Below are 15000 nucleotides of genomic sequence, written 5' to 3' on the forward strand. Positions count from 1 at the left end.
AATGACCTGCCAGTCTACCTCAGTCTAACAGTAATGACCTACCAGTCTACCTCAGTCTAACAGTAATGACCTGCCAGTCTACCTCTGTCTAACAGTGATGACCTGCCAGTCTACCTCTGTCTAATAGTAATGACCTGCCAGTCTACCTCTGTCTAACAGTAATGACCAGCCAGTCTACCTCTGTCTAACAGTAATGACCTGCCAGTCTACCTCTGTCTAACAGTAATGACCTGCCAGTCTACCTCTGTCTAATAGTAATGACCTGCCAGTCTACCTCTGTCTAACAGTAATGACCTGCCAGTCTACCTCTGTCTAACAGTAATGACCTGCCAGTCTACCTCTGTCTAACAGTAATAGGGTAATGACCAGCCAGTCTACCTCTGTCTAATAGTAATAGGGTAATGACCAGCCAGTCTACCTCTGTCTAATAGTAATGACCTGCCAGTCTACCTCTGTCTAACAGTAATGACCTGCCAGTCTACCTCTGTCTAACAGTAATGACCTGCCAGTCTACCTCTGTCTAACAGTAATGACCTGCCAGTCTACCTCTGTCTAACAGTAATGACCTGCCAGTCTACCTCTGTCTAACAGTAATGACCTGCCAGTCTACCTCAGTCTAACAGTAATGACCTGTCAGTCTACCTCTGTCTAACAGTAATGACCTGCCAGTCTACCTCTGTCTAACAGTAATGACCTGCCAGTCTACCTCTGTCTAATAGTAATGACCTGCCAGTCTACCTCTGTCTAACAGTAATGACCTGCCAGTCTACCTCTGTCTAACAGTAATGACCTGCCAGTCTTCCTGTCTAACAGTAATGACCTGCCAGTCTACCTCAGTCTAACAGTAATGACCTGCCAGTCTACCTCTGTCTAACAGTAATGACCTGCCAGTCTACCTCTGTCTAACAGTAATGACCTGCCAGTCTACCTCTGTCTAACAGTAATAGGGTAATGACCAGCCAGTCTTCCTCTGTCTAACAGTAATGACCTGCCAGTCTACCTCTGTCTAACAGTAATGACCTGCCAGTCTACCTCTGTCTAACAGTAATGACCTGCCAGTCTACCTCTGTCTAACAGTAATGACCTGCCAGTCTACCTCTGTCTAACAGTAATGACCTGCCAGTCTACCTCTGTCTAACAGTAATGACCTGCCAGTCTACCTCTGTCTAATAGTAATGACCTGCCAGTCTACCTCTGTCTAACAGTAATGACCTGCCAGTCTACCTCTGTCTAACAGTAATGCCCTGCCAGTCTACCTCTGTCTAACAGTAATAGGGTAATGACCAGCCAGTCTACCTCTGTCTAACAGTAATAGGGTAATGACCAGCCAGTCTACCTCTGTCTAATAGTAATGACCTGCCAGTCTACCTCTGTCTAACAGTAATGACCTGCCAGTCTACCTCTGTCTAACAGTAATGACCTGCCAGTCTACCTCAGTCTAACAGTAATGACCTGCCAGTCTACCTCTGTCTAACAGTAATGACCTGCCAGTCTACCTCTGTCTAATAGTAATGACCTGCCAGTCTACCTCTGTCTAACAGTAATGACCTGCCAGTCTACCTCTGTCTAACAGTAATGACCTGCCAGTCTTCCTCTGTCTAACAGTAATGACCTGCCAGTCTACCTCAGTCTAACAGTAATGACCTGCCAGTCTACCTCTGTCTAACAGTAATGACCTGCCAGTCTACCTCTGTCTAACAGTAATGACCTGCCAGTCTACCTCTGTCTAACAGTAATAGGGTAATGACCAGCCAGTCTTCCTCTGTCTAACAGTAATGACCTGCCAGTCTACCTCTGTCTAACAGTAATGACCTGCCAGTCTACCTCTGTCTAACAGTAATGACCTGCCAGTCTACCTCTGTCTAACAGTAATGACCTGCCAGTCTACCTCAGTCTAACAGTAATGACCTGCCAGTCTACCTCTGTCTAATAGTAATGACCTGCCAGTCTACCTCTGTCTAACAGTAATGACCTGCCAGTCTACCTCTGTCTAACAGTAATGACCTGCCAGTCTACCTCTGTCTAACAGTAATGACCTGCCAGTCTACCTCAGTCTAACAGTAATGACCTGCCAGTCTACCTCTGTCTAACAGTAATGACCTGCCAGTCTACCTCTGTCTAACAGTAATAGGGTAATGACCTGCCAGTCTACCTCTGTCTAACAGTAATAGGGTAATGACCAGCCAGTCTACCTCTGTCTAACAGTAATAGGGTAATGACCAGCCAGTCTACCTCTGTCTAACAGTAATGACCTGCCAGTCTACCTCTGTCTAACAGTAATGACCTGCCAGTCTACCTCTGTCTAACAGTAATGACCAGCCAGTCTACCTCTGTCTAACAGTAATGACCTGCCAGTCTACCTCTGTCTAATAGTAATGAGCCAGTCAACCTCTGTCTAACAGTAATGACCTGCCAGTCTACCTCTGTCTAACAGTAATAGGGTAATGACCAGCCAGTCTACCTCAGTCTAACAGTAATGACCTGCCAGTCTACCTCTGTCTAACAGTAATGACCTGCCAGTCTACCTCTGTCTAACAGTAATGACCTGCCAGTCTACCTCTGTCTAACAGTAATGACCTGCCAGTCTACCTCTGTCTAACAGTAATGACCTGCCAGTCTACCTCTGTCTAACAGTAATGACCTGCCAGTCTACCTCTGTCTAACAGTAATGACCAGCCAGTCTACCTCTGTCTAACAGTAATGACCTGCCAGTCTACCTCTGTCTAACAGTAATGACCTGCCAGTCTACCTCTGTCTAACAGTAATGACCTGCCAGTCTACCTCTGTCTAACAGTAATAGGGTAATGACCAGCCAGTCTACCTCTGTCTAACAGTAATGACCAGCCAGTCTACCTCTGTCTAACAGTAATGTCCTGCCAGTCTACCTCTGTCTAACAGTAATGACCTGCCAGTCTACCTCTGTCTAACAGTAATGACCTGCCAGTCTACCTCTGTCTAACAGTAATGACCTGCCAGTCTACCTCTGTCTAACAGTAATGACCTGCCAGTCTACCTCTGTCTAATAGTAATGACCTGCCAGTCTACCTCTGTCTAACAGTAATGACCTGCCAGTCAACCTCTGTCTAACAGTAATAGGGTAATGACCAGCCAGTCTACCTCTGTCTAACAGTAATGACCTGCCAGTCTACCTCTGTCTAACAGTAATGACCTGCCAGTCTACCTCTGTCTAACAGTAATAGGGTAATGACCTGCCAGTCTACCTCTGTCTAACAGTAATGACCTGCCAGTCTACCTCTGTCTAACAGTAATAGGGTAATGACCTGCCAGTCTACCTCTGTAAAACAGTAATGACCTGCCAGTCTACCTCTGTCTAATAGTAATGACCTGCCAGTCTACCTCTGTCTAACAGTAATGACCTGCCAGTCTACCTCTGTCTAACAGTAATGACCTGCCAGTCTACCTCTGTCTAACAGTAATGACCAGCCAGTCTACCTCTGTCTAACAGTAATGACCTGCCAGTCTACCTCTGTCTAACAGTAATAGGGTAATGACCAGCCAGTCTACCTCTGTCTAACAGTAATGACCTGCCAGTCTACCTCTGTCTAACAGTAATGACCTGCCAGTCTACCTCTGTCTAACAGTAATAGGGTAATGACCTGCCAGTCTACCTCTGTCTAACAGTAATGACCTGCCAGTCTACCTCTGTCTAACAGTAATAGGGTAATGACCTGCCAGTCTACCTCTGTCTAACAGTAATGACCTGCCAGTCTACCTCTGTCTAATAGTAATGACCTGCCAGTCTACCTCTGTCTAACAGTAATGACCTGCCAGTCTACCTCTGTCTAACAGTAATGACCTGCCAGTCTACCTCTGTCTAACAGTAATAGGGTAATGACCTGCCAGTCTACCTCTGTCTAACAGTAATGACCTGCCAGTCTACCTCTGTCTAACAGTAATAGGGTAATGACCTGCCAGTCTACCTCTGTCTAACAGTAATAGGGTAATGACCTGCCAGTCTACCTCTGTCTAACAGTAATGACCTGCCAGTCTACCTCTGTCTAATAGTAATGACCTGCCAGTCTACCTCTGTCTAACAGTAATGACCTGCCAGTCTACCTCTGTCTAACAGTAATGACCAGCCAGACTACTTCTCGGTCTGTGTCTATGAGTAGTGAGGTGTGTGTAGTGACTGGACAGTCTGCCAGCCTACCTCTGTGTCAGCGTCGGTGGCCTTCAGTTCAAACTCAGTGATGGTCTTCCTGACCCCCTCCTGAACCCTCATCCCAGGAACCACCAGCAGGGGGAGGGAGTCATCCACCGGCCGGATGGTGATGTAGAACGTCTGGGCAACCTAAAGACACCGTACAGAACATAGTTATCTACCTAAAGACACCGTACAGAACATAGTTATCTACCTAAAGACACCGTACAGAACATAGTTATCTACCTAAAGAGACCGTACAGAACATAGTTATCTACCTAAAGAGACCGTACAGAACATAGTTATCTACCTAAAGACACCGTACAGAACACTGTTATCTACCTAAAGAGACCGTACAGAACATAGTTATCTACCTAAAGACACCTGTTATCTACCTAAAGACACCTGTTATCTACCTAAAGACACCTGTTATCTACCTAAAGACACCTGGTATCTACCTAAAGACACCTGTTATCTACCTAAAGACACCTGTTATCTACCTAAAGACACCTGTTATCTACCTAAAGACACCTGTTATCTACCTAAAGACACCTGTTATCTACCTAAAGACACCTGGTATCTACCTAAAGACACCTGTTATCTACCTAAAGACACCTGTTATCTACCTAAAGACACCTGTTATCTACCTAAAGACACCTGTTATCTACCTAAAGACACCTGTTATCTACCTAAAGACACCTGGTATCTACCTAAAGACACCTGGTATCTACCTAAAGACACCTGTTATCTACCTAAAGACACCTGTTATCTACCTAAAGACACCTGGTATCTACCTAAAGACACCTGTTATCTACCTAAAGACACCTGGTATCTACCTAAAGACACCTGTTATCTACCTAAAGAGACCGTACAGAACATAGTTATCTACCTAAAGACACCGTACAGAACATAGTTATCTACCTAAAGACACCGTACAGAACACTGTTATCTACCTAAAGACACCTGTTATCTACCTAAAGACACCTGTTATCTACCTAAAGACACCTGTTATCTACCTAAAGACACCTGTTATCTACCTAAAGACACCGTACAGAACACTGGTATCTACCTAAAGACACCTGGTATCTACCTAAAGACACCTGTTATCTACCTAAAGACACCTGTTATCTACCTAAAGACACCTGTTATCTACCTAAAGACACCTGTTATCTACCTAAAGACACCTGTTATCTACCTAAAGACACCTGGTATCTACCTAAAGACACCTGGTATCTACCTAAAGACACCTGTTATCTACCTAAAGACACCTGTTATCTACCTAAAGACACCTGGTATCTACCTAAAGACACCTGTTATCTACCTAAAGACACCTGTTATCTACCTAAAGACACCTGGTATCTACCTAAAGACACCGTACAGAACATAGTTATCTACCTAAAGAGACCGTACAGAACACTGTTATCTACCTAAAGACACCTGTTATCTACCTAAAGACACCTGTTATCTACCTAAAGACACCTGTTATCTACCTAAAGACACCTGGTATCTACCTAAAGACACCTGGTATCTACCTAAAGACACCGTACAGAACACTGTTATCCGATCACAACATACACAGAATGACCTCAGGGCCACCCATCACAACATACACAGAATGACCTCAGGGCCACCCATCACAACATACACAGAATGACCTCAAGGCCACCCATCACAACATACACAGAATGACCTCAGGGCCACCCATCACAACATACACAGAATGACCTCAAGGCCACCCATCACAACATACACAGAATGACCTCAAGGCCACCCATCACAACATACACAGAATGACCTCAAGGCCACCCATCACAACATACACAGAATGACCTCAAGGCCACCCATCACAACATACACAGAATGACCTCAAGGCCACCCATCACAACATACACAGAATGACCTCAGGGCCACCCATCACAACATACACAGAATGACCTCAAGGCCACCCATCACAACATACACAGAATGACCTCAAGGCCACCCATCACAACATACACAGAATGACCTCAAGGCCACCCATCACAACATACACAGAATGACCTCAAGGCCACCCATCACAACATACACAGAATGACCTCAAGGCCACCCATCACAACATACACAGAATGACCTCAGGGCCACCCATCACAACATACACAGAATGACCTCAAGGCCACCCATCACAACATACACAGAATGACCTCAGGGCCACCCATCACAACATACACAGAATGACCTCAAGGCCACCCATCACAACATACACAGAATGACCTCAGGGCCACCCATCACAACATACACAGAATGACCTCAGGGCCACCCATCACAACATACACAGAATGACCTCAAGGCCACCCATCACAACATACACAGAATGACCTCAGGGCCACCCATCACAACATACACAGAATAACCTCAAGGCCACCCATCACAACATACACAGAATGACCTCAAGGCCACCCATCACAACATACACAGAATGACCTCAGGGCCACCCATCACAACATACACAGAATGACCTCAGGGCCACCCATCACAACATACACAGAATGACCTCAAGGCCACCCATCACAACATACACAGAATGACCTCAGGGCCACCCATCACAACATACACAGAATGACCTCAGGGCCACCGATCACAACATACACAGAATGACCTCAGGGCCACCCATCACAACATACACAGAATGACCTCAGGGCCACCCATCACAACATACACAGAATGACCTCAGGGCCACCCATCACAACATACACAGAATGACCTCAAGGCCACCCATCACAACATAAACAGAATGACCTCAAGGCCACCCATCACAACATACACAGAATGACCTCAGGGCCACCCATCACAACATACACAGAATGACCTCAGGGCCACCCATCACAACATAAACAGAATGACCTCAAGGCCACCGATCACAACATACACAGAATGACCTCAGGGCCACCCATCACAACATACACAGAATGACCTCAAGGCCACCCATCACAACATACACAGAATGACCTCAAGGCCACCCATCACAACATACACAGAATGACCTCAAGGCCACCGATCACAACATACACAGAATGACCTCAGGGCCACCGATCACAACATACACAGAATGACCTCAGGGCCACCCATCACAACATACACAGAATGACCTCAAGGCCACCCATCACAACATACACAGAATGACCTCAGGGCCACCCATCACAACATACACAGAATGACCTCAGGGCCACCCATCACAACATACACAGAATGACCTCAGGGCCACCCATCACAACATACACAGAATGACCTCAAGGCCACCCATCACAACATAAACAGAATGACCTCAAGGCCACCCATCACAACATACACAGAATGACCTCAGGGCCACCCATCACAACATACACAGAATGACCTCAGGGCCACCCATCACAACATAAACAGAATGACCTCAAGGCCACCGATCACAACATACACAGAATGACCTCAGGGCCACCCATCACAACATACACAGAATGACCTCAAGGCCACCCATCACAACATACACAGAATGACCTCAAGGCCACCCATCACAACATACACAGAATGACCTCAAGGCCACCGATCACAACATACACAGAATGACCTCAGGGCCACCGATCACAACATACACAGAATGACCTCAGGGCCACCCATCACAACATACACAGAATGACCTCAAGGCCACCCATCACAACATACACAGAATGACCTCAAGGCCACCCATCACAACATACACAGAATGACCTCAGGGCCACCCATCACAACATACACAGAATGACCTCAAGGCCACCCATCACAACATACACAGAATGACCTCAAGGCCACCCATCACAACATTTTTGAATGTTTTACCTTTATTTAACTAGGCAAGTCAGTTAAGAACAAATTCAAATGTTCAATGACAGCCTAGGAACAGTGGGTTAACTGCCTTGTTCAGGGTCAGAACGACAGATTTTGTCGACGTCACCGACCTTCTAGCCATCGCTGATCTATTTTTCATTTTCCATTGGTTTTGTCTTGTCTTCCATCACACCTGGTTCCAATCCCATCAATTACATGTGTATTTAACCCTCTGTTTCCCCTCATGTCCTTGTCGGTGATTGTTTATTGTAAGTGTATGTGTACATCTGTACTGGTGTGCGTCAGCCAATAGTGAAGGCCGGTTGGCTGACCGCTTCTGCTGCTCATTAGGCTGCATTAGAGAGGGACATTATCGATAGTGTGTGTGTGTGCGTGCATGCGCGTGCGTGCGTGTGTGTGCGCGCGTGCGTGTGTGTGTGTGTGCGCGCGCGTGCGTGTGTGAGGATAGAAGAACAAAACGTGTGTGTGTACACGTGTGTGTGTCCTTGCGTGCATGTGTGTGTGTGTGTGTACCTCGTTAGCGCCGTCAGACACGATGAAGGAGAACTGGTCTGCATGCTTCTCTTCTTCGCTGGTGTGAACGTACTGGACACTGCGGGAGGTCAGGTCAGCCTGGGAGAAGGACGTGATGCGTGTTCCTGTATCCGGAAGGAAATGAGCATTCATTAGCATCAACAGTTAACGTTAATGGATGTGTTAGCGTTAGCTTTCTAAACTTTCTTTGAAAATCATCACAGCATATTAATACACCATTAGCATTGAACTAGCCATGCCAGGTCGTGGGTTTGATTCCCGCTTGGGTCACACACTTATTATGCATTCATATACCAAGTCCCTTGGTATATGGTATTTACTAATCGCGGCACAGGCATCATGTAATCAGTTCCTGGAATATAACGCTATTAGCATTAGATTAGCATTAGATTAGCACACTGTAGTGGTAGTTAGCATTGTTCGCTAGCTGACGGCACGTCTGCCCTACAACCCAGTGGAGGAAAAAGTACCCAATTGTCATACTTGAGTAAAAGTAAAAGTCACCCAGTAAAATACTACTTGATTAAAAGTATAAAAGCATTTGGTTTTAAATATACTTAAGTACCAAAAGTAAATGTAATTGCTCAAATGTACTTAAGTATCAAAAGTAAAAGGATAAATAATTTAAAATGACTTACATTTAAGCAAACCAGACGGCACAATGTTATTGTTTTATTTATTTACAGAGAGCCAGGGGTGCACTCTAACACTCAGACAACATTTACAAACGAAGCATTTGTGTTTAGTGAGTCTGTCAGATCAGAAGCAGTAGGGATGATCAGGGATGTTCTGTTGATAAGTACGTGAATTGACAATTTCACTGTTCTGTGTGTGTGTGTGTGTGTGTGTGTGTGTGTGTGTGTGTGTGTGTGTGTGTGTGTGTGTGTGTGTGTGTGTGTGTGTGTGTGTGTGTGTGTCTGTGTGTCTGTGTGTGTGTGTGTCTGTGTGTGTCTGTGTCTGTGTGTGTCTGTGTGTGTGTGTGTCTGTGTGTGTGTGTGTGTCTGTGTGTGTGTGTCTGTGTGTTTCCACCTGAGCTGATTGATAGCTCCAGTACAGTACCTCGGTTGTTGGCGGTGTGTTTCTGTGTGTGTGTGTTTGTGTGCTTGTCAGTGTGTGTTTCCGTGTGTGTGTGTTTGTGTGCTTGTCAGTGTGTGTTTCCGTGTGTGTGTGTGTGTGTGTGTGTGTGTGTGTGTGTGTGTGTGTGTGTGTGTACCTGGGGTGCTGGCGTGCTCCAGGTGTCCCAGTGCAGTCTGCTTGGTGATGCGGTACACCAGTTCTCCAGGCTCACTGTCCTGGTCTGTAGCTGACAGCTGGAGAGTAGTCAGCTTCTTCACTGAGTTCTCATCAACCACCAGACCTTTATTCATTACCACAGAGGGGGGCAGGTGGTCCTCTAGAGGGGCGAGGGAGGGATGGAGGGAGGGAGGGAGGAAGGGAGGGAGGGAGGGAGGGAGGAAAGGAAGGAAGGAAGAAAGGAAGGAAGGAAGAAAGGAAGGAAGGAGGGAGGGAGGGAGGGAGGGAGGGAGGGAGGGAGGGAGGGAGGGAGGGAGGGAGGGAGGAAAGAAAGAAAGAAAGAAAGAAAGAAAGAAAGAAAGAAAGAAAGAAAGAAAGAAAGAAAGAAAGAAAGAAAGAAAGAAAGAAAGAAAGAAAGAAAGAAAGAAAGAAAGAAAGAAAGGGAGGGGACAAAGGATAACAAGTAGGAATGGGGAAATTAAAACCTGAGGGTGGAAACCATGTCTCAATTAACCACTGGGGAGCACAAAGCCTAGAACAGACCAGAAGGATGGAGCAGATTGGATGGACCACTGGCTAAGATTCCAAATGGTGCAGAACCCACTGCTCCACAATTTTTTAACGATAGTCTGTGCTGTGCGTCCCCTACGTCAGATACCACATACCTAGTATACTGATGTAGAAAGACTGGTACCTACCTAGTACACTGATGAAGAAAGACTGGTACATACCTAGTACACCGATGTACAAGGACTGGTACATACCTAGTACACTGATGAAGAAAGACTGGTACCTACCTAGTACACTGATGTAGAAGGACTGGTACATACCTAGTACACTGATGAAGAAAGACTGGTCGATCAGTTTGTTGCCCTCTGGATCCACCAGGTTGAACTTGAAGGAGACACTCCCTCCTTTCTCTCCCTTCTCATGACTGTACTCCAAAAGACCTGCAACACACACACACACACACACACACACACACACACACACACACACACACACACACACACACACACACACACACACACACACACACACACACACACACACACAGGGTTAGGGTCAATTCAATATCGTTAATTATATATATATATTATATATTATTATCATAATTCATTTCAAGAACTTTCAAGAACTCTGAGAAAGTCACAGGCCATTTTTCCTTGAAGAATATTGAATAAGTGAAAATGATGAATGAGAGAGTGAGAGAAAGAGAGAGTGAAAGAGAGAATGAGAGAGATTGACAGAGAGCGAGAGAAAGCGAGAGCGAGCGAGAGTACGAGAGCGCTAGAGACGAAGAGAGAGACCGAGAGAGACAGAGAGAGAGAGTATTGTTGTTCTGATTAATATTGTTGTTGTAGTTGTTGTTAATGGTAATCCCATGTCCACTACTACTATTATTATTGCTGTTGGTCCCACCATTTAGTTAAATATAAATATATATTTTTATTTTTCGATATGTATATTTTGGCAATGTAAGTAATAATGAACTTGCCATGTCAATAAAGTCAATTGAATTGAATTGAGAGCGAGGCAGACCAAGAGAGAGAGCGAGAGAGAGAGAGAGAGCGAGAGCTAGAGAGGGAGCGAGCGAGAGAGTGAGAGAGCAAGAGAGAGCGAGAGAGAGAGAGAGAGAGAGAGATACCTTTGTTGACATCCTCCTGTGTGAAGCTCTTGACAGGTCCTTTAACAGACATCTTGTCCTGTCCTCCTCCGTCTTCTTTAGAAAGCTGTAGTCTTCCTAATGGAAGGTCTTTGGTGAGGATGTACCTCAGCTTCAGGCTATCTGAGTCTGAATCTGATCCCTTCAGGTTCTGCTCGGTAATCTTAGCCGCTGAGCCTGAGGGGAGAATAGGTACAGTAAAAGTCAGGATACGCCAAAGAACACAACGTAAGACAGCTAGATCAGCCTTTCACAATCTGCTGTGCCAGTATCCCCAAGACTGTACATTTTGACACCATCTCAAAACTGGAGTACCTGACTCAACAAGTAATCAACAAGCCCTTTCAGAGTTGAATGAGGTGTGTTCGTACCCAGTCACCATGAAGACATGTGAGTCCTGGCGCAAGAAAAAAAAACACCCGTTTGTCCCTGTCCTTACCTGCGGAAACTGTTTAAGGTCATGCAAGGTCCACACAAAACGCATACACAAACCCAAGAGCGTACCTGCGGCCAGCTGCAAGCCTCTATTCACAGTCATCCTTGGTCCTTCACTCTTCCTGACGTCTATGGTGAAGGTGAGCCGTCCGGTGGTAATGTGGATGCCGTCGGTCAGAGAGAAGGCTAGCTCGTCACTGCCCCCGCTGGCCGCGTCAGGGGTGTACACCAGAAGCAGATCCAACACGTCCTGGTAGGTGAATGTGGACCCCTGAGACAGGATCCGACCGTTCTCCAGAGGCTGGGAGTAGAACTGCCGTCTACGCAGCTTGCCTGAAACACAGGACCATGGTGGTACAGAGTAATAATTAATAATGATACACAGGACCATGGTGGTACAGAGTAATAATTAATAATGATACACAGGACCATGGTGGTACAGAGTAATAATTAATAATGATACACAGGACCATGGTGGTACAGAGTAATAATTAATAATGATACACAGGACCATGGTAGTACAGAGTAATAATTAATAATGATACACAGGACCATGGTGGTACAGAGTAATAATTAATAATGATACACAGGACCATGGTGGTACAGAGTAATAATTAATAATGATACACAGGACCATGGTGGTACAGAGTAATAATTAATAATGATACACAGGACCATGGTGGTACAGAGTAATAATTAATAATGATACACAGGACCATGGTGGTACAGAGTAATAATTAATAATGAAACACAGGACCATGGTGGTACAGAGTAATAATTAATAATGATACACAGGACCATGGTGGTACAGAGTAATAATTAATAATGATACACAGGACCATGGTAGTACAGAGTAATAATTAATAATGATACACAGGACCATGATGGTACAGAGTAATAATTAATAATGATACACAGGACCATGGTGGTACAGAGTAATAATTAATAATGATACACAGGACCATGGTGGTACAGAGTAATAATTAATAATGAAACACAGGACCATGGTGGTACAGAGTAATAATTAATAATGATACACAGGACCATGGTGGTACAGAGTAATAATTCATAATGATACACAGGACCATGGTGGTACAGAGTAATAATTAATAATGATACACAGGACCATGGTGGTAAAGAGTAATAATTAATAATGATACACAGGACCATGGTGGTACAGAGTAATAATTAATAATGATACACAGGACCATGGTGGTACAGAGTAATAATTAATAATGATACACAGGACCATGGTGGTAAAGAGTAATAATTAATAATGAAACACAGGACCATGGTGGTACAGAGTAATAATTAATAATGATAGCCATGTATCTTTTTTATTTAGCCCTCTTCATGACACTCAAAGACACTTTACATAAGGCAAACAAAAAAGAAAGGTAGATTAATGAAATAACTAAAAGTAGATGGGGTCACATATCTTCCTCACTGGAAGGTCTTGAATCCCGGCAACGTGAGACCCGGCGCCTGTGTACCAGCGTACCTGCATCAATGATGAATGTGTTTTGCGCTTCGCAATGTCGTTTAGCAGAAGCTGTCTGGCAAGCAGACAGTGGAGAGGACAGTAAAAAGGCCTCTATAGCCTTCATAGGTTTTAGTTTTATGACGGTGTGACAGGGGCTTTATGGGAGGGTTTATGTTGCTTTTATTGCCTGCTGGTTGTGAAGAATGAGTCGCTGCAGGATTCTGACAGTACAGGGACAGTTAGTGGGACAGATGGAAGGATGAAGGGAGAGTTAGAGGGAGGGGCGGAGGGAGGGAGAGATAGAGGGAGGGGCGGAGGGAGGGGCGGAGGGAGGGAGAGATAGAGGGAGGGGCGGAGGGAGGGGCGGAGGGAGGGAGAGATAGAGGGAGGGGCGGAGGGAGGTGCGGAGGGAGGGAGAGATAGAGGGAGGGGCGGAGGGAGGGAGAGATAGAGGGAGGGGCGGAGGGAGGGGCGGAGGGAGGGAGAGATAGAGGGAGGGGCGGAGGGAGGGAGAGATATAGAGGGAGGGGCGGAGGGAGGGAGAGTTAGAGGGAGGGGCGGCGGGAGGGAGAGATAGAGGGAGGGGCGGAGGGAGGGAGAGTTAGAGGGAGGGAGGGGCGGAGGGAGGGAGAGTTAGAGGGAGGGAGAGTTAGAGGGAGGCGCGGAGGGAGGGAGAGATAGAGGGAGGGGCGGAGGGAGGGAGAGATAGAGGGAGGGGCGGAGGGAGGGAGAGTTAGAGGGAGGGGCGGAGGGAGGGGCGGAGGGAGGGAGAGATAGAGGGAGGGGCGGAGGGAGGGAGAGATAGAGGGAGGGGCAGAGGGAGGGAGAGTTAGAGAGAGCGATGGAGGTAGATGTGTGTGTGTGCATGTGTGCCGTACCGTAGGCAGGTTGCTTGGTGACGGTGATGATGATGTCGTTGTCTGGTGTGTCCTGGTCCAGGACGTTGAGAGAGGAGTTAGTGATCACCACTCCTGAGTTCTGCTCCACCTGAACTCTGTTCACTGATACCACCGGCTCCATCTCCTCTTTAGTCTGCTGCAGGAACACACACACACACACACAAGCAATAGCACACGCACACACACACACACGCATGTGCACACACACACACACACACACACACACACACACACACACACACACACACACACACACACACACACACACACACACACACACACACACACACACACACACACACACACACGTGTAAAGTTTAGCATACACACATGCAAGAAAACATACAGGCTCAGGGCGGCAGGTAGCCTAGTGGTTAGAGCGTTGGACTAGTAACCGAAAGGATGCAACATCGAATCCCCGAGCTGACAAGCTAAAAATCTGTCATTCTGCCCCTGAACAAGGTAGTTAACTCACTGTTCCCTGGTAGGTTGTCATTGTAAATACTAATTTGTTCTTAACTGACTTGCCTATTTAAATAAAAAAGAATCATCACCTCAAGGCTCTAACAGACAAAGGGATGCATTTTTATGCAGATTAAAAATATATAAATAAATGTATGGACAATGAAGTCCTGGTGTAGTTATCACAGAACAAGAAAATCCCTCAACCTTGTCTGAACGTTTTCTTTGTGAACTTTGCAATAAGTTAAGAGTTGCAGGTAATTATTATTAATAACATAGTATTTGTATA

General features: G+C 45.9%; 1 protein-coding gene across 1 annotated transcript in view; it reads right to left on the bottom strand.

The window, feature by feature from the left end:
• Window positions 1–15000, bottom strand: part of LOC120062948 (extracellular matrix protein FRAS1-like) — an 87711-nt gene that overhangs the window by 40813 nt on the left and 31898 nt on the right. The window contains exons 7-13 of the mRNA XM_039013001.1: window positions 14229–14385; window positions 11937–12200; window positions 11415–11609; window positions 10597–10716; window positions 9747–9926; window positions 8513–8637; window positions 4172–4312 (exon numbers count right to left, since the gene is read on the bottom strand). Coding sequence (XP_038868929.1) covers window positions 4172–4312; window positions 8513–8637; window positions 9747–9926; window positions 10597–10716; window positions 11415–11609; window positions 11937–12200; window positions 14229–14385 — 1182 coding nt within the window. The remainder of the gene's footprint in view (window positions 1–4171; window positions 4313–8512; window positions 8638–9746; window positions 9927–10596; window positions 10717–11414; window positions 11610–11936; window positions 12201–14228; window positions 14386–15000) is intronic.

The sequence above is a fragment of the Salvelinus namaycush genome, chromosome 18, assembly GCF_016432855.1.
Source record: "Salvelinus namaycush isolate Seneca chromosome 18, SaNama_1.0, whole genome shotgun sequence".
NCBI lineage: Eukaryota > Metazoa > Chordata > Actinopteri > Salmoniformes > Salmonidae > Salvelinus > Salvelinus namaycush.